The 25658-nt window shown below is 39.9% G+C and overlaps 1 protein-coding gene across 1 annotated transcript in view; it reads right to left on the reverse strand.

Annotated features, from left to right (window-relative positions):
• The window catches only part of Ptpn9 (protein tyrosine phosphatase non-receptor type 9), an 85981-nt gene extending 60664 nt beyond the window's left edge, over positions 1-25317 (reverse strand). Inside the window, exon 1 of the mRNA XM_076851129.2 lies at positions 25014-25317. Coding sequence (XP_076707244.1) covers positions 25014-25076 — 63 coding nt within the window. The 5' untranslated portion in view covers positions 25077-25317. The remainder of the gene's footprint in view (positions 1-25013) is intronic.
• Positions 25318-25658: the final 341 nt, after the last annotated feature.

Consider the following 25658-nt stretch of genomic DNA (forward strand, 5'->3'; position numbering starts at 1 on the left):
CACTGGTTTTGATCCTCAGCACTACATAAAAAAATAAATTAATTAAGATATTGTGTCCCTAAAAAAAAAAAAAAAAAAGAGTTAAAAAAAATAAATAAAAGTATAGGGGTAGGGTTTTCAGCATTCCATCAACCAAGTATGAAGGTCCCAGACCAGGAACAGCCTACCTCAAATATCTGACGTGCAGAAAATGTTCTGTTCTTTTCAAAATGTTATTTCTGTTTCCCTTGGCCCATGGGTCTCTTCCATACATAAGAAAGCATCAGGAAGGAAAGCAATTTAATCCATAATTGATAGAGGATTCCCCTAACACTCCAAAAAGTATGGCCCAGCGAGAAACAACTACAGTAGCAACCATTTGTGAAGCATTTAAGACTCACCAAAGAGGGAACATATATTCTATTCAACAGCCCTGGCAAGCTAAGTATTGTTAACCATATAAAGAAATCAGCAGGGCACAGTGACTGAGGTTTATCCCAGTGACTCTGGAGGCGAAAGCAGGGGAATCATAAGTTTGAGGCCAGCCCGGGCAACTGAACAAGACCATGTCTCAAAACAAAAAATTAAAAGGGCTGGCAATGTAGCTCAGTGGTAAAGTACCTCTAAGTTCAATGCCCAGTATCTCTCTCTCTCTCTCTCTCTCTCTCTCACACACACACACACGCGCACACACACACACACACACACACACACACACACACTCAGTCTCTTTCTCTCTCTCCTCCCTCCCTCCCTCCCCCCCCTCTCTCTTTTTATCTCAAAGATTCACACAATCTAGGCAAGCTGTCCAAGGGTGGTTAATAAAGGGCACAACTGGTGTTCTGAGGTTTAAATCCAAGTGTTTTCAAGTTGTGGAATGGAAAGATTGTAAGACACTTATTATTCATCTCATCAAGTAATACATGTTTGTTTATCTAGGCACAATATTACTCAGAAAGTATTCACAAGAAACTGGAAACACCTCTGAGGAGAACTGGGTGACTAGAGACACTGAAAGAAAGAGTATTTTCCCTCCTGTTTTGTTTTTTGAGGTAGAGTTCTTCCCCAGACTGGCCTTGAACTCCCTGAGTTCAAAGAATCTTCTTCCTTCAGTGTTCCCCATAGCTGGGATTACAGGCTCTTGCTCCTATATCTCATTTTTGTGTGTTGCTGGGGCTAGAACCCAAGGCTTTGGATCCTGTACATTCTAAAGTTTGATATCTATGACATTATCTACTCAAGATGCAGAAATGAACATACAATGTTTTGTTTGTTTACTGTACTGGGGATTGAACCCAGGGGCACTTTACCACTGAGTTACATCCCCACCCATTTTTATTTTGAGACAGTCTCCCTAAACTGCTGAGGCTGGCCTCCAACTTAGCATTCCAAGTCACTGGGATCACAGTGTGTGTGCACCACTACAGTGGCACAATATATTCATTTTATAAGCCTTTAACTAAAATATATATATACTAGGAATTTCTGAACATAACATTTTTAAAAGAATTTTATATTATACCATCAAATAATGTTTGTCAATGATCTTAATTTAAGATCAAAGGAAATGAGTTAGGGGTAAAAGAATTATACATGCATCCCCCACCAATACTGGGGATTGAATCCAGGAGTGTTTTACCACTGACCACCACCACCCCAGGTTCTTTAACTCAAGAAAGCCTACATTTTTATCCATGTATTGTAATGCTTTTAAAATGCATATTAACAGAATTAAAATCTCATAATCTAAGATAGATACTGGTGTTTTTAAAAGAAATCCTCAAAAGTGAGATTGTGACAATTATGCAATGAATTATAAGTTATTCCAATTTCAAATTTAAAGGCAGACAATCTGAAAAAACTAATATGGCTGAACACCATTCTCCAAAAATGAGTACAGGTGTTAAAAGGGCACTCAAAGGTTAGGAGTATAGCCCAAACAGCAGGAGACGCTGGGCTTCATCTCCCACATGGCTAGGGGTAGGAGGCACATTCACAAACATACACAAAGAACAGTAAAAAAAAAAAAAGTGGTGAAAGAAGGGCTGGGGATGTGGCTCAAGCGGTAGCGCGCTCGCCTGGCATGCGTGCGGCCTGGGTTCAATCCTCAGCACCACATACAAACAAAGATGTTGTGTACACCGATAACTAAAAAATAAATATTAAAAAAAAAAAGTGGTGAAAGAAAAGTCATAGCCCAGAATAAGCCAACTATTAACAAAGCAAATGATAACAGAGTTTTGTAAGAACTATCTAGGTCAATTTGTATTTCTTCCATTTCGTTATCAATAAGTATGAACTTCAAGAGGGGGAAAAGCATGCCTTGTGGAAAGAGAACTGAAGCTCAAAACAGTGTAGCCCCCTAACTATTCCAAATTAGTTCAAGCTCCAGATTTCTAGAACCTGATAATCCTGAGAATTCTAGGGGAACCTCTGCTGTAAGTCTTTCCCCCTCCCCTTTTTGGTACTGGGGTTTGAATCCAGGGGCACTTTACCTGAGTCATACCCCCATCCCTTTTATTTATTTATTTATTTAAAAAATTTTTTTGGATGGGCTGGGGATGTGGCTCAAGCTGTAGCGCGCTCGCCTGGCATGCGTGCGGCCCGGGTTCGATCCTCAGCACCACATACAGACAAAGATGTTGTGTCCCCAAATACTAAAAAATAAATATTGAAATTCTCTCTCTCCCTCTTTCTCACTCTCTCTCACTCTTTCTTTAAAAAAAAAAAAAAAAAATTTGGACACAAAGTCTCGCTTAAATTTCTGAGGCTGGCCTCAAATTTGCAATACTCCTGCCTCAGCCTCATAAGTAGCTGCAATACCACGCTGGCTGTACTGTAGATCTTGCTGAAACCAAGGTGTCAAAGTCTGGGGCTGACCAAATGTGATCCTAATTTGAGAAAGAGGGCATCTACTGAGTGTTAAAAAAGTTCCCAAGTCCCTAGCAACTTTCACATTAATTCTTGGCAAACACACCAATTTCTTTTTCACATATATACACACACTGAGCCCTAAAATGGAATATATTTTATGTTTTTATTTACTTTCTTTTTTGATTTTTGAAGTGGTGGTCTTACTGTTGCTCAGGCTCACCAAGAACTTCGAGATTCAAGCAATCCACCTGCCTCAATCTCCCAAGTAGCTAATACTTATTTAATTCTAATAATAATCCTTCAGGCATTAAACTTTGGATTCTTATTTATTTATTTATCTATGACGTACTGGGGATTGAACCCAGGGATGCTCTACCTCACAGATACACCCCTAGTCCTTTTTTTTGACACAGTGATTCCCTAAATTGCCAAGGCTAATCTCAAACTCTGATTCTTCTTCTGCCTCAGTGTCCTCAATCCTTAGGATTGCAAGTATTCACCATCACACAGGGCCTGGATTCTTTACTAAAAGGTGAATTTTAAACTTTTAGAAAAGGAGTAGTAATAATCAGAAACGATTCACTGAAAACAAGGGTTTTAACAACACACACGACTACACTGAAAAATAAGATGGGCATGTGTAACTGGCACACACTTTAACTCCAGTAACTCAGGAGGCTGAGGCAGGAGATTCAAAAGTTAGAGGCCAACCTAAGCAACTTAATGAGACCTTGTCTCAAAATAAAAAAGGGCTAGGGATATAGTTGACTGGTACAGCACCCCTGTGTTCAATCTCCAGCACCAAACAAAGGAAAGAAAAAGAAAACTATACTGAGAAATAAAGAGCTATAATACGCAGCAGTAATAGTCGAAGTCTTCAGTCTAGCAACACTGACACCACCCAGGAGTTGATGAGAAACACACAGAATCTCAGACTTCACTATGCAAACCTGCCGAGATAGAATCTGAAGGATTTTAACAAGATTCACAGTTGATAAATACTGGGGACTGACCCTGGGAATGTCCTACCACAGAACTACATACCCAGGACTTTTGCAGTTTCACTAAATTTCTCAGGCTGACTTTGAATTTGCATCATCCTGCCTATAATCCCAAATAGCTAGGATTATAGGTATGCACTACTACTGCGAGGGCCACATGTAATTCTTATAGATGATAAAGTTTGAATAGCATTGATATATAAAACAGATTTATTTCAGTAAATCAGTTTTAAAAAAAAGTGCTCCCTATCTTTGTAGGCAGTAAAATTTCTGTTAATCTAAAAGTTTTATATAAAAATTTGCTAGGTAAACTGTGAAGCAGTTGACATATTTATCTCATTTAATTCACATAATAACTCTATAAACTAGGCATTATTATCATATTTTATAGATATTAACACGGGTTGAATAAACCTTACCTGAAACAAGAATGGTTTCAGATTTCAGAGTTTTTTTAGAATACCTGTATAGATTATACCAACTGAACATCCCTAGTCTGGGCATCTCAGATTTTGGAATTTCAGATTAGAGAAGTTCAACCTGTAGTAGCAAGGATTAAAATAGCACTATCTGCCAGGCACTATTCTAAGGACTTTACTTAGAATAACATTTAACTCATATGACAACCCTTCATGGTAGGTACTGTTTTATCCAGATTTTACTGAAGACGAAACTGAAGCAGAAAGAGATTAAGCAATTCACCCATAATCAGAGAATTCTGTAGTATCGCTTTTTCTTTTCTTTTCTTTCTTTCTTTTTTGCAGTACTGGGGATTGAACCCTGGCACACAGCTGAGGTACAGTTCTTAACCACTACTTTCTACGGGCAAGTGTGCTGCCACAGTGGGACATAAAATGGCCCTGCTGGAAACAATAAATAATCACAAACCCAACCACCCAAACACAACCTTAAAAAAAAAAATCAATAGTAACTAAGTGGGGAAAGGAGTGTTAAAGGAATACCCTGAAAGGAGAGAAAATTTATTGAGTGCCTATACAGAGTGCTGAGCCACGAGTTTTATATCCATATTTTATTCAACCCTTCCAACAGAAATTTTTAGAGATAACTAAGACATTTTCTTTTTTTTTTTTAAGAGAGAGTGAGAGAGGAGAGAGAGAGGAGAGAGGGAGAGAGAGAGAGAGAGAGAGAGAGAGAGAGAGAGAGAGAATTTTTTGATATTTTATTCTTTAGTTATCGGCAGACACAACATCCCTGTCCGTACGTGGTGCTGAGAATCAAACCCGGGCCGCACGCATGCCAGGCGAGCGCGCCACCACTTGAGCCACATCCCCAGCCCACTAAGACATTATAAGTATGAGAAAATGGAAGCCCAGAGAAGTTAAAGACCTTGCAGAGGGCTGAGGCTGTAGCTCAATGGTAGAGCACCTGCCTTGAATGTGTGAGATACTGGGTTCAATCCTCAGTGCCACATAAAAATAAATAAATAAAGATATTGTGTCCATCTACAACTAAAAAATATTTTTAAAAAAAGGCCTTGCAGAGTCTCACTGTTTATGATCATACAACTAGAGTTCAAAACCAGTTCTGACTGCAGACCCCATGCTCTCTCCATTGATTTACTTTGCATCCATCTGTGTCGCGGTCCCATTGCCAGGGATGGCAATAGGCATATTACAGAAGTCTGGTGTTCAAAACAAGGAGATCTATCAGAGTTGCAATACCTTCTTCAGTTATAAGTGTTAAATTTTGAGATTAGAATTAGAATCGGTTCCATAAACACGGGGTGCTGTGGCATGCCTATAATCCTAGCAACTTGGGTTTGCTAAGGCAGGAGGATCACAAGCTCAAAGTCAGCCCCCACAACTTAGCAAGTTCCAAAAGATCCAAACTGGATGGAGCAATGGGTCAATGAGTAATAGAATGATATACAAAAGCAACATGGTGTTTTATTGTGTTTTGGTGGTGCTAGGGACTGATCCCAGGGCCTCTCAGATAAGAGGCAAGTGCTACACTCCCAATCTTCAAAACAAGTTTGGAGTCAGACAGACAAAAGTTTGAATATTAGGTTCTATCACTTACTGTTTAGAAGCTAAGCAAATTAACTTGAGTCTTAACATCCACATCTACAAAATGGGAGGAACACCACACAATGTGGCAGGGAAGAAAACATACTATTTGTAAAGGTCTTGAAACATAAGGCTCAATAATTTTGGTGAACATTACATCTAATAAAATGAAATTTAAGAAGGATAAGTTCAAAAAAAATCAATTGTTATTTATTTGATTTTTGATACTGCAGATCAAATAAAGTGCCTTACCCATGCTATGCAAATGCTTTACCACTGAGATACATCCCCAGTTCTGAGTGCTAAACTTCTAAGAAAGTCACTGGCAAATTACAATCAGCCCAGTATAAAACCAGAATGGTAAGAATTCTGAAAAGAGTAATTAGCCCCTTCTTCCTGGTTCTACAATCCCTCTACTCTGCACAACTGAAGCTACTTGATGATTGCTTCCATCTTGATTCTCCAGTAACACATTCACTCTCATATATCCTCTCTAACATGATATTTTCTCTCTCTCTCTCTCTCTCTCTCTCTCTCTCTCTCTCTCTCTCTCTCTCTCTCTGATTCAATTTGCAAACCCTAAGTCTCAAATGGCTCTGACAGAAGTGACTTGATGACATTAAGTTCAACATTCTAGGAGGTGGTACATCAAACTTGCTGCTAATCTATTTGTGGCCTGCAAATTAAGACTTGTTGTTAATCTACATTAAATCTAATTGGCCCCATGATTTCTTCCTGAGATTAAGCCCCAACCCTCTGCTCTAGGTAACTGACTCCTATTCTGAGTCTCCTACTCAAGAAAGTAGAACTATTCCTGAACATCTCCTTGCACCACAGATCTATTATGCCCTCAAAGGGACACAGCTGGCCAGAAGATTGCAATTAGGCAAAGCAAGTCATCTCAGAAGCTAATCTTAGATCTCAGCCATTTTAAAATCAATCAATATTTCCAAATCCAACGAAGCTTACAGATAGACTCAGGAACAAACCTACAATGCTCATGCTGTTATACCAAGTGATCATCTAAAAGACCATTTTCAAACCTACATAGAATGAAGCTTGAAAAAGCTGCCAACAATCTGAATGTTCTCACTGCAGTCCTCCATTTTCAATTCCAATTAGAACTGGGCTCAGCTCCTTAGCAGGCTCAGTAGTAAAATCCCATAACTCCTAGGACCAGATTCTCAAGACAACTGATACTAGAGTAACATGAGCTTTACTATGGAAAGCCATGTCAAAGTTGGCAGGTCTTCCTGCCTGAATATAACAGCTGGTGTCTAATTCTATACCCTTGGAAGCAAAGCACATCTCCAGAGAACACCATCTGCAGGAAAATCAGGAGTCTCAATGTCTTCTTTTCAACCATGTAGACATCCTGGTTCCATTTCTATTTCTCAAGTGGACAAAGACTCTACTCTTTCTCTGGGTAGATGAGAGAAATGACAAATGCTAGTCTTTGAAAACTTTACCTTACTGTTTCTTTCCCAGGGACTGAACACTCCTAGTCTAGAGCAAAATGTTTCCTGGAGCTTTTTATCCAGATCAGACTAGCTTTATACCAAGTTCCAGAACCAATTTGTAAATACAGAACTTCCTTGGCTAAAGTGGTTCTAAATGTCTAAACTCACTTCTGGATGATTCTTTGGCCAACAATAGCACCCTAGGTATTTTCTTGATCACTAGTTTTCAAACTTTTTTTTTTTTTTTTAAGTACTAGAGATTTAAGGGGCAGGGGGGCGGGGGGGGGGCACTTTACCACAGAGCCACATATACCCAGCCCTTTTTGTTTTTTATTTTGAGACAGGGTCTCACTAAGTTGCTTTATGACCTTGCTGAGGCTGGCCTTGAACTTGCAATTCTGTTTCAGTCTCCCAAGTCACTGGGATTACAGGTATGCACCACCACATCCAGCTAGAAAGTTTTAATTTTTGAAAACACAAGTACACTGGAAAATCCTGTGGTTATTTTTTTTTTTCTTTTAATGGCAGTACTAGGAAATCTATGGGAGCTCAGTCACTGAGCCACATATCCCCACAACACTTTTTATTTTGAGACATGGGATTGGTAAATTGCCCAGGCTGGCCTTGAACTTGCAATCCACCTGACTCAGCCTCCTCAGCCACTGGAATTACAGGCATGTACCACATTGCTCAGTTAATCCTATACATTTTAATTTTGCCAACTATATCACTTTTAAGTCTCCAACCTAGCCAGTAATACCATTTTCTCTTCATTTTAGGGACTTTCAAGACATAGAAGAGCTAGTCTCAGTGAGGCAATGGACATTTCCAAATAAAACTTTTATTAGATTCAAGGTTTTAGGTCTCTCAGGATCCCTTTTTTTGGTACCAGGAATTGAACTCAGGAGCACTCAACCACTGAGTCACATCCCCAGCCCTATTTTGTATTTTATTTAGAGAGAGAGTCTCACTGAGTTCCTTAGGGCCTTGCTTTTGCTGAGACTGTCTTTGAACTCACAATCCTCCTGCCTCAGCCTCCTATCTCAGTCTCCTAATCTGCTGGGATTACAGGAATGTGCCACTGCACCCAGCTAGGATCCTCTTTCTTTATGATTATAAGAAAATATTTTGGAAATTAAAGAAAGTAAAAACAAGCAGAAAAAAAAAATTGGGGGGAAAATTTGCTTACTCAACTTCTTAGACTTGACAAGAATTGAAAATCTTCTAGATTAAATAAAATCAAAAGCATGAATAAAATGAAGAAGCAGTAAAAACAATTTAAGAAGCAGAAATCTCATACCAGATACTAATAGATAAGTATACCATATACATTTTCCATTATGCTAAACCACAATATTTGAAAGAGTCTACATACAGAAATATAGAATACTAAAGACTGGTAGTTTGGTTTTTTTTTTGGTAGTAGTTGAACACAATATCTTTATTTTTTATTTATTTATTTTTATGCGGTGCTGAGAATCAAACCCAGGGCGTTACACATGCCATGCAAGCACTCTACCACTGAGCCACAACCCCAGCCCTAAAGACTGGTAGTTTTTAAGAGTGGTTATTTTTTGTTTCTATGGTACTGGGGATCAAACCCACCCACCTCAAGAATGCTAAAAACATACTCTTTGCTCTAGCACTGAATTACCCCACCAGTCCAACCAGTTTAGGTTTTTTGTTTTGTTTTGTTTTTGTACCAGGGGATTGGAGACCACATTCCCAGCGCTTTTTATTTTTTTTATTTTGAGACAGGGTCTTGCTAAGTTGCTTACAGCCTCACTAAGCTGTTAAGGCTAGCTTTGAACTTGTGATCCTCCTGCCTCACCCTCACAAACCACTGGGCTTTACAAGCATGAGCCACCGCCCACAACTGTTTTTTATAAAGGCAAAAAAGGGTAGGCCTTGCTCATTGTGACTGATCAAAACGACTCAGGAGGTTGTGGCAGAAGAATCATAAATTCAAGGCAGCCTGGGTAAGTAAACTTAGATAGTTCAGTGGTAAATCGCCCCTGGGTTCAATCCCTGGTACCAAAAAAAAACCAAACAAACAACAACAACAACAAAAAAAGAGAGCAAGTCTTATATCCTGCAAGGCACAGTCAAATATCAATGTGAAGCGTAATGTCAGGCTTCATGTCACATGCCTGTAATTCTAGCAACTCAGAAGGCTGAGTCAGGAGGATTCCAAGTTTGAGACCAAACTGGTCAACACAGCAAGGACCTGTCTCAATATAAAAATTAAAAAGTAATAAATAAAAAAGACTTGGGGTGTGGTTAAGTGGTACAGCATAGGTTCAATCCCCAGTACCACAAAAAGGAACAGTCAGTCACCACAGCACACACCTATAATCTCAGCAACTCAGAAGGTTGAGGCAAGAGGACTGCAAGTTCAAAGCCAGCCTCAGCAATTTAGCAAGGCCCTAGACAACTTAGCAAGACCCTGTTTTAAAATTTAAAAAAAGAAGCGCTGGGGATGTTGCTTAGGGGTTAAGCACTCTTTTCAGTATGTGATGTGAATACCTGAAACCAGTATTTGGGGACATTTTATTTTTTTTTTTCAAGTACTAGGTACAAAACACCAAGGCCTCACACATGCTAGGAAAGTGTTCTACCACTGAGCTATGTTCCCAGCCCTTTTCTTTTTTTTATTTTAAGACAGGGTATCATGCTGTGTGGTATATATGTAACTGCATGACCAATGTGATTCTGCAACCTGTACACTCAGAAAAATGATTCAAATGTATGTATGATATGTCAAGATCATTGTAACTAATTAAAACAAATAAAAAATAATAATAATAATGAAAAACATAGTTTTAAAAAAAGTAAAAAATAAGACAGGGTTTCACTAATTTGCCCCAGTTGGCTGTGAACTTACATCCTCCTGCCTCAGCTCCCCGCGTAGCTGGGATGACAGGCCTTTACCATTGCACCCAGCTGTTTTTATTTTGTTTTGTTTTGTGGTTCTGGTGCTCCAGAGTTTAGCAAGCATTCTACCACTAAGCTTCACCCCCAGCCCTGGGGATAAATATTTGAATATACAAATATGTTAAGCAAAGAACCATCTTTAACTTAAAAGTAGGAACTTTACTACTGAGCTACATCCCCAGTGTTTTTTTCCTTTTTCATTTGAGACAGGATCTCACTAATGTGCTGAGGCTGGCCTTGAACTTGCAATTCTCCCATTTCAGCCTCCTGAATCACTGGGATTACAGGCATGTGCCACCATACCCAGCTAAAAGTAAGAATTTTTTAAACTGTTCCTAACTACAGAATTCTTCAGAGATAAACCATGGTTTCTCAACTTGATACTACTGATATTTTAAGCCAGAATTCTTTGTTGTCAGGTACTATCATGTACCTTAGAGGAAATTTAACAGTATTCCTTACTTCTACCAGCAAGATACAAGTATCATCCCACCCTTACCAACCCTTCCCAGGGGAAGACAACCAAAGGTATCTCTAGTTGGGAACAACTGAGATAAATAATAGGATAAGAATTTTTCCCCCCAACAAAGGCTGTTTTAATAAGATATAGAAGGTGATACAAACTACCATTTTTTGTACTCTGGGACATATTTAGATGATCAGATGACCTTTTCAAGTTTCATCTGAGTCTGGGAGTCTTGGTTCAGTGCAGAACACTTCCTTTGCATACACAAGGCCCTGGGTTTAATCCCCAAAATGACATAAATAAATAAGTGAACGAATAAATAAATGTTTTCTCTGAGAAGCAGCAGCAGCAAAAGAAACTGAAGTGAACCACCACCAACACCAATGTGCTTAAAGATAATCTGAACCCTAACCAATCTCTAAAAATAAAGAAATTAATGAATCACTGGATGATGCAAAAAGTATTAGCAGCTTAAAATGAGCTACAGACAAGTCTCATTATTATTTTCTATAAATATTATTCATACATGGTAACTGTTTGAATTCCCACAGCCTTCCACGTGCTAGGCAAGGACTATACCGATGAGCCCAGTGACTGTTAGAATTCCCAGGCTATCTTGAAATCTTTCATTTCAATGCTACAAAGTCTAGATTATTTTTCTTCCTTATTTGAAAAAAAAAAAAAAAAGAAGTTTCTTGTAGAATAAAGACCAAGAATACTATTTTCACTATTTTTTACTGAAAATTTTGTAACTATGAGTATTTTATTTTAAGCAGGCCTAACAACAAAAGTTCCTTAAGAAGAAAAAAACAGATTCAAACATTAAATGCCTAGAGCTATAGAGGTAGCTGGAGATTCCTGACGTCTCTTCAAGACTCATCACCATCACACACCAAAAGGCCTAGGTTTCACTTGTAAATTGTTGTTTAAAAAAAAAGAGTGCCAGGTTTGTAGGACCAAGTGGTGTACACCTACAATCCCAAGCAATGCAGGAGACTGAGGCAGGAGGTTCACAAGTTCCAGGTCAAAACTGGGAATGGAACCACCATTTGACCCAGCTATCCCTCTCCTCGGTTTATACCCCAAAGACTTAAAAAGAGCATACTACAGGGACACAGCAGCATCACTGTTTATAGCAGCACAATTCACAATAGCTAAACTGTGGAGCCAACCTAGATGCCCTTCAGTGGGAGAATGAATGGATTAAAAAAAATGTGGCACATATACACAATGTAATTTTACTCAGCAATAAAAGAGAATAAAACCATGGCATTTGCAGGTAAATGGATGGTGCTGAAGAAGATAATGCTAAATTAGCCAATCCAAAAAAAAAACTGCTGAATGTTTTCTCTGATATAAAGAGGCTGACTCATAGTGGGGTAGGGAGGGGGAGCATGGGAGTAATAGATGAATTCTAGATAGGACAGAGGGGTGAGAGGGCAAGGGATTAACAAAGATGGTGGAATGTGATGGACATCATCATCCAAAGTACATGTGTGAAGACACAAACTGGTGTCAACATACTTTATATACAACCAGAGATATGAAAAATTGTGCTGTATACATGTAATAAGAATTAGGATGCATTCTGCTGTCATTTTTTTTAATCAATAAAAAAATATTACAAAGGAAAAAAAAAGTTCGAGGTCAGTCTCAGTAACTTATCAAGACCCTTGACAACTTAGTGAGACACTGTCTCCTAATAAATAATTTTTTTTAAAGGCTGGGGATGGGGGTGGGGCTGGAGCTCAATGGTAGAGCGCCTGCCTCGAACCACTGGGTTCCATCCTCAGCACCACATAAAAATAAATAAATAAATAAAGATATTGTGTCCATCTACAGCTAAAAAAAATATTAAAAAAAAAAAACAAAGAAAGGCTGAGGGTGTTGGGGTTGTGGCTCAGTGGTAGAGCACTTGCCAGGCACTGGGTTCAATCCTTAGCACCACATAAAAATAAATAAAGATACTGTTTAATCTACAAGAAAAATATATTTTAAACAGGGAGGCGGGGAGGGGGGGAGCCTGCAGATGTAGTTCAGTGGCACAGCACCCCTGGGTTCAATCTCCAGTACAAAAAAAAAAAAGCCAGGTTTTCACTGACCTTAAATATAAGGATCCTGGCACTTAACACTATAATCCTAAATGTGTATTAGAGCATACAGCACTTTTTACAAAATGCAGGGGTTTCGGTTTTTTTGTTTGTCTGATTTTCTTTAGTTGTTGATGGGCCTTTATCTTATTCATTTATATGAGGTGCTCAGAATCGAACCCAGTGCCTCACACATGCTAGCAAGTGCTCTACCACTGAGCTACAACTTCAGCTCCACAAAATGCAGTTTTTAATCAATTCTGAAAGAAACATGATCATTATAGAGAATATTGATCCTTTTTTAAAAGATTTTAATAATGATGTTTACTATTAATTCATAGCATATCATGAATAATTATATATTTTTTTAATTTTTTTTCAGTTGTGGATAGGCACAATATATTTATTTTGTTTATTTTTATGTGGTGCCAAGGATTGAATCCAGTGCCTCAAGCATGCTAGGCAAGTGCTCTATCTCTAAGCCACAACCCTGGCTCTCTATATATATTTTTTATAATAATGATGCATATCAAAACAAATGCAGGCCCAGGTGCCATGACACACAGACACCTGTAATCCCAGCTACTGAAAAGGCTGAGGCAGGAAGATATCAAGTTTGAGGCCAGCCTGGACAATTCAGCAAGACCCTATCTCAAAAAACAAAGAGATCAGTGGTAGAGCACCACTGGGGGTTCAATCCCCAAATACAGGAAGGAGGAGGGAAAAAAACAGATTAGCTAGGTGTTTAAGCAAGGAACAAGTAATTAACAGACACATCAGTCCTAAAGTCATAGAGGAATCTCTTTAGAACCTGCCCATCAAGTTAGAAATGTAGCTCAGCCAGGCCCAGTGGCACACACCTGTAATCTCAGCTGCTCAGGAGGCTGAGACAGGAGGATTGAAAGTTCAAAGCCAGGGCTGGGGTTGTGGCTCAGCAGTAGAACGCTCGCCTCGCATGTGCAAGACCCTGGGTTCGATCCTCAGCACCACATTAAAAATAAATAAGTGAAATAAAAGTATTGGGTCCAACTACAACTAAAAAATAAATATTAAAAAAAAAAAAGAAAGTTCAAAGCCAAAAAAGCAAGGCACTAAGCAACTCAGTGAGACCCTGTCTCTAAATATAATACAAAACAGGGGTGAGGGTGTGGTTCAGTGGTCACTTCTCTGAGTTCAATCCCTAGTACCCTAAAAAAAAAGGAAATGTAGCCCAATGGTAGAACACTTTGCCTAGAACATACCCATCAATTCTGGGGATAAATTCTTGTTTCAGAGTAATTCCATAATCTTATACCTTTTTTTGTTGTTGTTGTTTTACAGATCAAATTTAAGAATTCATGCTAATTGGGGCTGGGGTGGTGGCTCAGTGGTAGAGTGCTTGCCTACCATGTGTGAGGCACTAGGTTCAATTCTCAGCACCACATATAAATAAATAAAGGTCCATTGACAACTAAAAAATATTTTAAAAAAAAGAACTCATGCTAACTAAGCACACAAAAGATTATAATAAAGAGATACACATCCAGCCCCTATAATCCTAGTTTCATATGCACTACCTAAACCTGAAAAAAAAACTGTAATGTCTAGCTGGGCGTGGTGGTGTATGACTGTAACCCCAGAGGCTCTGGAGGTGGAGGCAGGAAAATTGGGAGTTCAAAGCCAGCCTCAGCAAAAGCAAGGCTCTCAGCAACTCAGTGAGACCCTATCCCTAAATAAAATACAAAAATAGGGCTGGAGATGTGGCTCAGTGGTCCAGTGCCCCTGAATTCAATCCCAGGTATACTGCTCCCGTAAAAAAAAAAAGAAAAAAAACTGTTATGTTTATGTTTTGAATGGGCTTGATATTTCAAAGAAAACTGGTATATATTACAGAAACTATCTGAGACAGAAACTAAAGAAAGTCACCTATATTGTTTTGGTCTCATCATTTTTTAATCTGGACCTAGGAAATAACAATTCATACCAAACAAATAATGTTTTTCATGGGTTACAGAGCTTCTCAGCCTGGCCCCATCACCACATAAGACTCTAATGTTCATGTGGAAGATAAAGAAAAAAGGGAAAGTGATCTCATTAAATTAGTGATCTCATTAAATCTCAGTAAAGACCAAGGGAAGATGCCTAAGGTACAAAAATGACCAAAATATGTTATGTGCATATACAACTATGTCACAAAGAATCCTATTATAAAAAATAATCATAATGCAACAATAAAAACTTTTAATTAAAAAAAAAATCTAGACAGAAGCTGGGCACAGGCCTGTAAATGGCACAGGCCTGTAATCCCAGCGGCTGGGGAGGCTGAGACAGGAGGATTGCAAGTTCAAAGCCAGCCTCAGCAAAAGCAAGGCACTAAGCAACTTAGTGAGAACCCTGTCTCTAAATAAAATACAACATAGGGCTAGGATGTGGCTCAGTGGCCAAGTGCCCCTGAATTCAATCCCTGATACCCGCCCCACCAAAAAAAAAAAAAAAAATCTAGTCAGGTGCCTTGGTGCATGCCTGTAATCCCAGAGGCTCAGAAGGCTGAGGCAGGAGGATTATGAGTTCAAAGCCAGCCTCAGTAATGGTAAGGCGCTAAGCAACTTAGGGAAACCCTGTCTCTAAATAAAATTCAAAACAGGAAATAGGGCTGGGGCTATGATTCAGTGGTTGAGTGCCCCTGAGTTCAATCACTAGTACCAAAAAAAAAAAAAAAAAAATCTAGTGGCTGGGTTCAATCCCAATACTCACCCCCCCCCAATATTATGCTTTTTTTTTTTCCTTTTTACAGTGCTGGGAATAGAAGAGCCTTATTTATGCTAGGCAAGAGCTATGCCACTGAGCTAAGCCCTTAGCCCACCAATTAGGTTAGGAGGTTTCTTCAAACTCAAATCTGAAAGTGCTTGCCAGGTGTGGTGGCACATGCCCGTAATCCCAGACCCTGTGAAGCTGACTCAGGAGGATTCTAAACTCAAGGATAGCCTTGGCAACTTAGGAAGACCCTGTCTCAAAACAAAAAAAAATTTTTAAAGAACTGGGGTGATAGTATACTCCTGGGTTCAATTCCCAGTACCACCAAAAAAAAAAATAAATAAATAAAATAAAAATAAATTGCTTATTCTAGATTCTCTAGCACTGAGAAGTACAGCCTAAACTACTTGCTATAGAAATACTTTCCCCTATTCCAGAGAAACAGAAATAAAAAATGATGATTATTCTAGTGGCCAGGGAAGGCAACCAAGAAGTTCTTCTGTGGTGTACACAGGAGAAAAATCTTATAGTAATTGATTTGGAAAAAGGAAGTACTCCCAACCATCTGAGATAGCAAAGCAAGATGGAAAGAACAAAAGAGGTTGAAGGTAAAATGGCTGGAATTGCACTGGAGGTATGTGAATCAAAGATAGGAACTAAGATTTCTAATGTTGGCACTGCAATAGACCAGTCACTCTACTATAAAATGGGGCTTAAATCAGGTGCAGCGGTGCACATCTATAATCCCAGGGACTCAAGAGACTGAGGCAGGAGGATGCCAAATTCAAGGCCAGCCTGGGCAATTGAGCAAGATCCTATCTCAAAAAATAAAAAAGGACCAGAGATATAGTTTAGAGGGAGAGCTCCACTGGGTTCAATCCCCAGTCCACAATTCATTCATTAATTAAATGAGGTTCACTATTTAGAAAAAGTTGAAGTACCTCAACATGATCCAAATCAGAAAATGAGATTCAAATCCACACTGTGTCTTAATTTTTACCTCCTAAAAATAGTTCAGCTCCTTTCTCAAGGAGGGACTATTTACTTTTCAATTCATAAGTACTAGAAGGTCAGGTTTCAGGAAGAAAACCTTCAGAGCCCTTTTACCCAAAATTACTAAGTCTAAGACCTACACTCAGAAATTATAAGAGTAATTCTCATATCCAAATGAGATTTTACCTAATGCCAATTACAATATCATTAATTACTAGCAGTAATGAAAATGAGAAATTTTCGCCTTTCCCTTTGCTTCTTTCCTTCCTTCAAAGGCCTCAATTTAACATCATGAATCATTTGGTCTTTGACATATGGTTACTTCCAGGGGACAGATGACATTTAGCACGGGACATGTAAGACTGTGGGAAAAGGGAAGTTCTTGGCCACAAGAAACAAGACAAAACCCGGTCCTTGGGAAAAGTGCCAAAATCTCTGAAGTCTACTGTACAGCAGTTAAATTGTTAACTTTAAAAATTATATTATAAAAATAAAAATCACTGGGCTGGGGATGTGGCTCAAGCAGTAGCGCGCTCGCCTGGCATGCGTGCGGCCCAGGTTCGATCCTCAGCACCACATACAAACAAAGATGTTGTGTCCGCCGAAAACTAAAAAAAATAAATATTAAAAAAAAAATTATAAAAAAAATAAATTAAAAAAAAATAAGAAATAAAAATCACTGCCAGGTACAGTGGTGCAAATCCATAAATCAGGAAGACTCTGTCTCAAAAAAATCAAATGGCTAGAGATATATCTCAATGGTAAAAGACCCCTGGGTTCAATCCCCAGTACTATAAAATATATACATACATACACAAACAAAATGAAAACCACAACATGGAATTAAAATTGCTTTTCAAAACTACACTACAAAGATATTAATTTAGTAGGGCACAGGGGTGCATACTTGTAATCCCAGCGATTTGGGAGACTAAGGCAAGTTCAAGGTCAGCCTTAGCAATTTAGAGGAAGAAGGTGGTGGGGCTGAGGCTATAACTCAGTGGTAAAGTGACCCTGAATTCAATCCCTGATACTACAAAATAAATACATACATATATAAAAGTAAAACCACAGCATGATTTTAAAACTGCTTTGTCAAAACTGCATCATAAAGATGTTAATTTATACAGCATGCCTATAATCCCAGTGATGACTCAGTAGGCTGAGGCAGGAGGATTCCAAGTGTGAGGCCGGCCTGGGCAAGTTAGAGACCCTGTCTCAAAAGTAGATAAACTGATAACCAGATAGATAGATAGATAGATAGATAGATAGATAGATAGAGCAGGCAGCCTAGAAGTGTAGCTCAATCCCCAGTACCACCAAAAAATAATATAATAGTAGCTAACTTTACTCAGTACTTACTATGTAACCATTGGACTAAGTCTCTACATTCATTTCCTTATTAATTGTTACAATGCTATAAATTCTAAATAAATATGAACTCTAAGAATAGTCTCCTTAGAAAGGAGCTGGAGGTATAACTCAGTGGTAGATCACTTGTCTACAATGCACAAGGTCCTGAGCTTGAGCCCCAGAACCAAAAAAATAAATAAACAGCATAACCTAAGTTATGGGCTACAGATATGCTTCAATGGTAGAGTGCTTGCCTAGCAGGAAGGAGACCCCAGATTCAATCTCTAGTATATTAAAAAATAAAATAACATTGAAAATGAAGATTAGTAGTGATATGTAGAAATTATCCTTCACATTGCCAACTGCCAGGCCATTAAGAAAGGCTTTTACCTGCACATATAAACATGTCAAAAAGCAATGTACATTAGAGGCTGGGGTTGTGGCTCAGCGGTAAAGCACTCATCTAGTGAGTGTGAGGCCCTGGGTTCAATCCTCAACACCACATAAAAATAAATAAATAAAATAAAGGTATTGTGTTCACTACAACTAAAAAATAAATACTAAAAATAATTTTTTTAAAAAAGCAATGAATTAATGACACAAAAGCATTTGGGTTTTTAGTTTAGAACGATAACATTGTGTATTTTTCTCCAAAAATAATTACTTCTCTTGTGCAAAAAAAAAAAAGAAAAAGAAAAAAAGCAGCAGCAGCTACAAAGAAAATAAAATTTTATTGTGATTGTGGCCACACCTTGAAGTAGGGAACTGCCAACACTTTCTTAAGCAACAAATTATTTTCCAAGAGTAATTTATTTTTATTTTTGTTTTTGTTCTGGGGGATTCAGAAACACTCTACCACTGAACTATGTCCCCAACCCTTTTTTTCTGTTTTCAGACAAGGTCTCACTAAGTTGCTGATGATCTTAAATTGTTGAGGCTGGCCTCCTACTTTCTATCCTCCTGACTCAGTCTCCTAAATTGGAGGAATTACAAGCATGCGCCACTACACCTGGCTTCATCACAATTTCTTGCACAGAGTTTTCAATGTTTCTGTTGGCAATATGGCTTTTTTTAAATTTATTTTTTAGTTGTAGACGGACACAATACCTTTTTTTTTTTTTTTTTAACATGGTTGTGAGGGTCAAACCCAGGGCCTCACGTGTGCTAGGCAAGTGCTCTACCTCTGAGCCACAGCCCCAATCCTGGCAATATAGTCTGAGTAAAGGTTTTCCAAATATTTTCCTCTGCATCTTTTACATCACATTTTAAGAAGCATTATTGAAACCAAGCACACATATCAATATCAAAATCCAGAAAATTACCTATTATATAATCACTTAGGCATCTGAGTAAATAGGCTAATTACTTTATAGGAAATAATGTAATATGATAGAGGAAACATTGGCAGTATTTGTAGAATAATTTAGACCTGGGTGAAAATCATGGTTCCATCACTTGCTAGCTATGTGATGTTGGGTAATTTCCTTCTCCCAGTCTGAATTTTCTTGTTTGCAAAATGAGAATATTTGTCAGGCACAGTATACATGCCTGTAATCCCAATGGCTTGGGAGGCTGAGACAGGAGAATTACAAGTTCAAGGCCAGCCTCGGCAATTTATCGAGGCCCTAAGTAACTTAGTGAGACCCTGTCTCAAAATAAAAAATAAAAAAGGGCTGGGGATGTGGCTCAGTGGTAAAAAGCCCTAGGTTCAATCTCCAGTTACCCCCTCCACTGCCCCCCAAAAAAAAGAAAGAAAAAAAGGGCAATTAATTCCAACCTTGGTGGGAGGATTCATTGTACATGAAATGCCCAATACAAAGTCTGAGTCAAAGCAGGAGCTGAGGGAAGTTACTGTTATTACTTTGTTATTATACATGTAATCTCCTTAGAGGCAAATCATATTTTTATTATTATGCCATTGTAGGCTCTATTTCTGGATGAACTGAAGAAAAATGAAGAAATACCAAAATTACGAATGAAGACATTTTAGCAACATATGTATATACAGGAAATATGACAAGAAGTAATAATGACTTTCAAAAAGTATACTAACATACACAATAAGCCAGGTACAGTACACAAGCCAGTAATCCCAGAGACTCAGGAGGCTGAGGCAAAAGGATTACAAATTTAAGGACAGCCTTGGCAATCAAAATTAAAAAATGGCTGGAGGTGTAGTTCAGTGATAGACTGCCCCTGGGTTTAATCCCTAGTAATGTAGGGGAAAAAATACATATTAAACCGAGTGTGGTGGCATAGGCCTATAATCCCAGCATCTTGGGAGGCTGAGGCAGGAGGATCGAAGAGTTCAAAGCCAGCCTCAGCAATGGTGAGGCACTAAGCAACTGAGTGAAACCCTGTCTCTAAATAAAATACAAAATGAAGTTGTCAGGCTGGGGCTATAGCTCAGCAATAGAGTGCTTGCCTCACACATGCAAGGCACTGGGTTTGATCCTCAGCACCACATAAAAATAAATAAAAATATTTTTTTAAAAAAATGAAGCTGGGGACACTCAGTGGTTGAGTGTCCCTGAGTTCAATCCCTGGTACCCCCCCAAAAAAATTTTATATGTATATACACATACATACATATAAAAACAATGTCTCAGGAGGCTGATAGAAGGATGACAAATTCAAGGCCAGCCTGGAGAACTTAACAAAATCCTATCTCAAAAATTTAAAAGGGATGAGCAGGTAGCTCAGTGATAGAGTACTTGTCTAGCATGTACTAGATTAGTACTGGATTAGTCCCTGGGGGTCCAATCCCCAGTACCACCAAAATAAATAGTAAAATGAGCAATGTTCTTATTTTTATAAGGCATTCTAAAAGGAGATGCTGCTGCCTGTTTACAAACCAGAACTACCCTTCATTCATTCCACAAGTATTTCCAGAATGTCCAGTAAATGCCAGTCATTATGTTTAAGCAATGTGCCAAGATGGTGAAGAAAATCAAAAAGTACCAATCCTCCTAGTGTGTATAGTCATGAAATCACATTAAGTACAAATATGTGATAAATGATCTGAAGAACAAGTAAATGAGAGGTAGGAGCAGGGACTTAATCTAACTCAAAAGATCAGGATCAAGGTAAAGCTAGAAGCCATAGCACATGCCTATAATCCCAGTGACTCAGAAGGCTGAGGCAGGAGGATAGCAAATTCGAGGCCAGCCTCCACAACTTGGCAACACCCTTTTCTTAAAATAAAAAGGGCTGGGGATGTGGCTCAGTAGTAAAGTGCTCCTGGATTTAACCTTCAGTAACAACAACAACAATAAAAAAAAGATCAAGGTTCTATAAGAAAATAAAAAACTGAGGGCAGTGGGATAAGGAAAGAGTTCACAGTAGAGGTATTTCCAGACAGAGGAAAGAAGTTTGTACAAAAACCCTGTAGCACAGGCCTATAATCCCAGCTGAGTCAGGGAAGCTGAAGCAGAGAGGCTGAGGCAGGGAGGCTGGGGCAACAGGATCACCAAGAGGATCCAAAGTTCAAAGCCAACCTCAGCAATTTAGCAAGACCCTAAGCAACTTAGCAAGACCTTGTCTCAAAATAAAAAGTAAAAAAGGGCTGGGGATATGTCTCAGTGGTTAAGCACCCATAAGTTCAATCCCTGATAAAGGAAAAAAAAAAAAAAAAAAGGAAGATCCCATAGTAAGAGGAAACATGTCAAGAATGCAGAACCATAAACCAGAGTGCCTGGAGTAGAGATGAAGTATGAGAATTAGCAAGGTTGCAGGCTGCACAGGATCCCAAGAGCAATGAAAAACCATAAAGGAGGGCTCCCGGTGTTTCAGTGGTAGAATGTATGCCTAGCATGCATGAGGCTCTGGTTTGATCCCCAGCACCACCAAAAACAAAAACATCAAAACATGACCAGGGGCTGGGGTTGTGGCTCAGCAGTAGAGCGCTCGCCTAGCACGTGTGAGACCCTGGGTTCGATCCTCAGCACCATAAAAATAAGTAAAATAAAGGCATTGTATCCAACTACACCTAAGAAACAAATATTAAAAAAAAAATGACAAACAGATTTTATAAATGCTTATTTTATGGACAGGCAGGCTGAAGGGGATGCAATCAGATTTGCAATATGATTTTGGCTCCTGAAATACAAATGGATGATGTAAGAAACAAAATTCCTGTCAGGATAGAAACAGAAATTTGAACTAGGTGGGTGGTGGCAGTGGTGGCAGAAGTTGACAAATTCAAGAAACAGAGAAATGAGGAATACTATATAGAAAGACTGAGGCATAATAGTGTCCAAGAAGATGTCTGGGCTTTTGATTGGCACAACTATATAAAGAGAGACAACATTCAGGAGGGAACTGTTCCAGAAACAACTGTAGGCAGTTCACACACCCTAAAAGGGGCACTTTTCCTTTTGCCTGAAAATGTGCTAATCTAGTGCAATTCCCTATTTGCTTATGAAATAGGGTTCCAAAAGATCTTTTACAGCCCTCACACATGCCTGTAATCTCAGCATCTTGGGAGGCTGAGACAGGAGGATCCCAGTTCGAAGCCAGCCTCGGCAACAGTGAGGTGCTAAGCAATTCAGTGTGACCCTGTCTCTAAATAAAATACAAAATAGGGTTGGAGATGTGGTTCAGTGGCCAACTAACCCCCACTCCCCAAAAAAAGAATTTTTTACTATTTTAAAATGGACTCTCAAAAGTACAAAACTTTTCCAACACCAAAATATTGCAAAGATTCTGCCACAAGCTTTGAAATCAACCCCAAATGAGTTCTACAACTGGTTTGAGCAATAGGGCAGCATTATGGAATGAAATGTGTGATTTCTGATGACAATCCTTTTGATAAGGCTGACATGCACTTACTACTGTTTAAATATTTTTTTAATAAAATTTTAATACTGAAGAGTATTCTTTCCAGGCACAGTGGCACACGCCTATAATCTAGTGACTTGGAGGCTGAGGCAGGAAGAACAGAAGTTCTCAGCAACTTAGCAAGGCCCTGAACAATTTAAGACCCTGCCTCAAAGGGAAAAATTAAAGAGGGTTGGGGATATGGCTTGGTGGTGAAGCATCCATGGGTTCAATTCACAGTACGAAATTTTAAAAAAGAGTACTCTTATGCAATATTAAACTAAAATATGTGAATTTCAGGTATTATCATAATTAGAAAATGCCTTTATGTCTGTTTCAATAATTTGAAATACCTGTAGAAAATGTGGCATTTTGAAGAAAAAAGAAAAATCGGTGAAAATAATAAAAAGCAATAATTTAATATTTATTTATATTTGATAATCTAATATTTATTTTCCTCAGATTTAATTTTTTAATTTGCCATCTAATACCACTTTCAAAAAATAGTGACATCATTGCTTTCTTTCTTTTTTTCCTTTTTTTATGGTGCTAGGGATCTCGAACCCAGGGCCTTGTGCATGGGAGGCAAGCACTCTACTAACCAAGCTATATCCCCAGTCTTTCTTTTTTTAATAGTACTGGGGATTGAACCTTGGGCTGCTCTCCCACTGAGCTACATCTCTGTTTCTTTTTGTTTTGAGATAGTCTCCTAAATTGCCCAGGCTGGCCTACAACTTGTGATCTTCCTGCCTCAGCCTCCCAAGTAGCTTCAATTATAGGTGTGGGCCACCATACTAGGCCTGATATCTTTAGTCTTTGGAAATTTCAAATCTGACTGAAAATAGAGATGAAAAGAGATTTGCCCATTTAAAATCAACCTAACATATTATATCTTAGTACTTCCCCAGTTCTTAATATTTCCCCAATTCTTGCAGGATAGGCTACTTGGTCTCCTGCTTGCACTAGGGTCATACTAGCATTTTAGTAACACCCAATTACAGTTACCAGAAGATTACCACTGCTTGTAGAAAACAAAATTTATTTTCTTCCAATACTTATATTATATTAAGATATCAAAAGGTAAAACCTTAGTCTGAGGCCAAATATGAAAAACGTCATCTCCATGAAGGAGGAGAAACATCAAGGACTTTTTTTTTTTTTTTTTTTTTTAAATCAGGCGTTGAATAAGCCCATTAACCAATATTAGTTTGTAAAACCAAATTGTCTTCACACTATAGACTGTGCTAGCAAATGTGATCCTTGGGAACAAAGGCTGGAGAGCTTGAAATGGGTTACCAGCAAGGCTCACCTTTTTCTTTTTTCACTTTTTTTTTTTTTTTTAATATAGAACCAGACTATGGTTATGTATGAGCACAGCTAAGACTGGGCATGGGCAACGCCAAGAGATGGTGAAACCTTTTGGGGTTCCCCCAATCTCAGCTAGCTGATTTTCCATTTTCCTCAGGAGTGGTCCAAGTCTCCAAAGATGGAAGGGCGGGGGAGGGGGGGATGGCCCAATGGGCTCTTCCCATACCCAAGCCCCCCAAATGACACCGCAAACCACTTCCTTCTGGGAAGTGAAGGTCATAAGGTTTAAGGGACAATGGAGCTCAATGTAAGCTTTGGAAAAATGGAGATAGTCAGCTGAGATGGGGGTAGGGAAGAGAGGGTGAGAGGATGCACCCAGGCTGGGAGAGCAGAATAGGGAGGTCAAGTCCAGGGACTGTGGGAGCGAAGAGGGCTAGGTCTTTCGGAATCTGTCCATATAGGCCTACCAAGGCCGTCGGAGTCTCCTGAGGGGCTTACCTGAAAATCTGGGGCATCTGTGTACCCAGTGTGAACACCCCTCTTGTGGGGAAGGGAGTCAAGCCCGTAGAAACCCTACCCCGCAAAATGGACTTTTCCTGCCCTTGAAAAACCAAACCCTCACGGAAAAGAAGCAAAACATTTAAAGAGGGTAGAAGGACGGAGGCAGATAGGTGTTCTGCAAACACAGGGGTGGAGGGGTCTCCCAGTTTGGGGAACTTCAATTACCATCGAATGGGGTGGGGGCTATATGAGGCCAAGAAACCTCAAAGACATAAGAGGCCAGGAGCAGGCGCAGGGAGTCCAATGCGCCCTGGGTTTGGGAATGACCGCCCCGGGCGCGGTCGTCTGTAGGGGAAGCAGCTCGCAGGCCCCGCGCGGGAGCATGGCGCAGCGGGCCCTGGGAGGCGGAAAGCCACCGCCGTACTAGGCCTAGGGGGCTCGGACACACCCACCGCCGCAGCCGCGGACCGGCTTACCTGCTCCTCCTCCGGGGTCAGCTCCGGCGCCATGTCGGGCCGGGGCGCGGTCGCGGGCTCCATTCCGCCGCAGCCGCCGCCGCCGCCCCACGGACAGGAGCCGTCCGGGAGCAGGAGAGCCCCGCACGCTCGACCTCCGCTTCCGTGTCCCGGAGACTCAGCAGCTCGAAGCCGGCTCACGCATGGTGGGGCCGGCGGGGCCCGGCGCCCGCGGCGGCTGCAAGCGCCGCCTCTGCTCCCTTTAGAAAAATCTCTCCGACTGTCGCTCTCTTCTGGGAGGAAATCCTCTTTTATTTTCTTCGCTCTTTCCTCACCCTACCCCTCCTCTGTGGGCGGGGGGAAGGGGAGTGCAGGCGAGGAGCTAACAGCCGCTCGGGATTAAAAAATGAAATATGCAATCGACAACTTTCAAAGCTGAGCGCGAAGGGTCTCGGCGGAAATTTCCCGAAGGCCGCCGGCCTGCACGGCGTTCCGCTTCTCCGCGACGCTCCAGCTCTTCCAGAACGTGCCGGCGCCTCGAGGCCGCCCAGTCGGGGCGTCCTCCGGGATGCGGGCCCCGCGACCTGTGCAGCGGCCTCTCAGCCCGGTTCCTCAAAAGCCGCGGCGGCGAGAGGGAGGGGAAGAAGGAGGGAGCGAGGGAAACGC

Source organism: Callospermophilus lateralis, chromosome 3, assembly GCF_048772815.1.
Source record: "Callospermophilus lateralis isolate mCalLat2 chromosome 3, mCalLat2.hap1, whole genome shotgun sequence".
NCBI lineage: Eukaryota > Metazoa > Chordata > Mammalia > Rodentia > Sciuridae > Callospermophilus > Callospermophilus lateralis.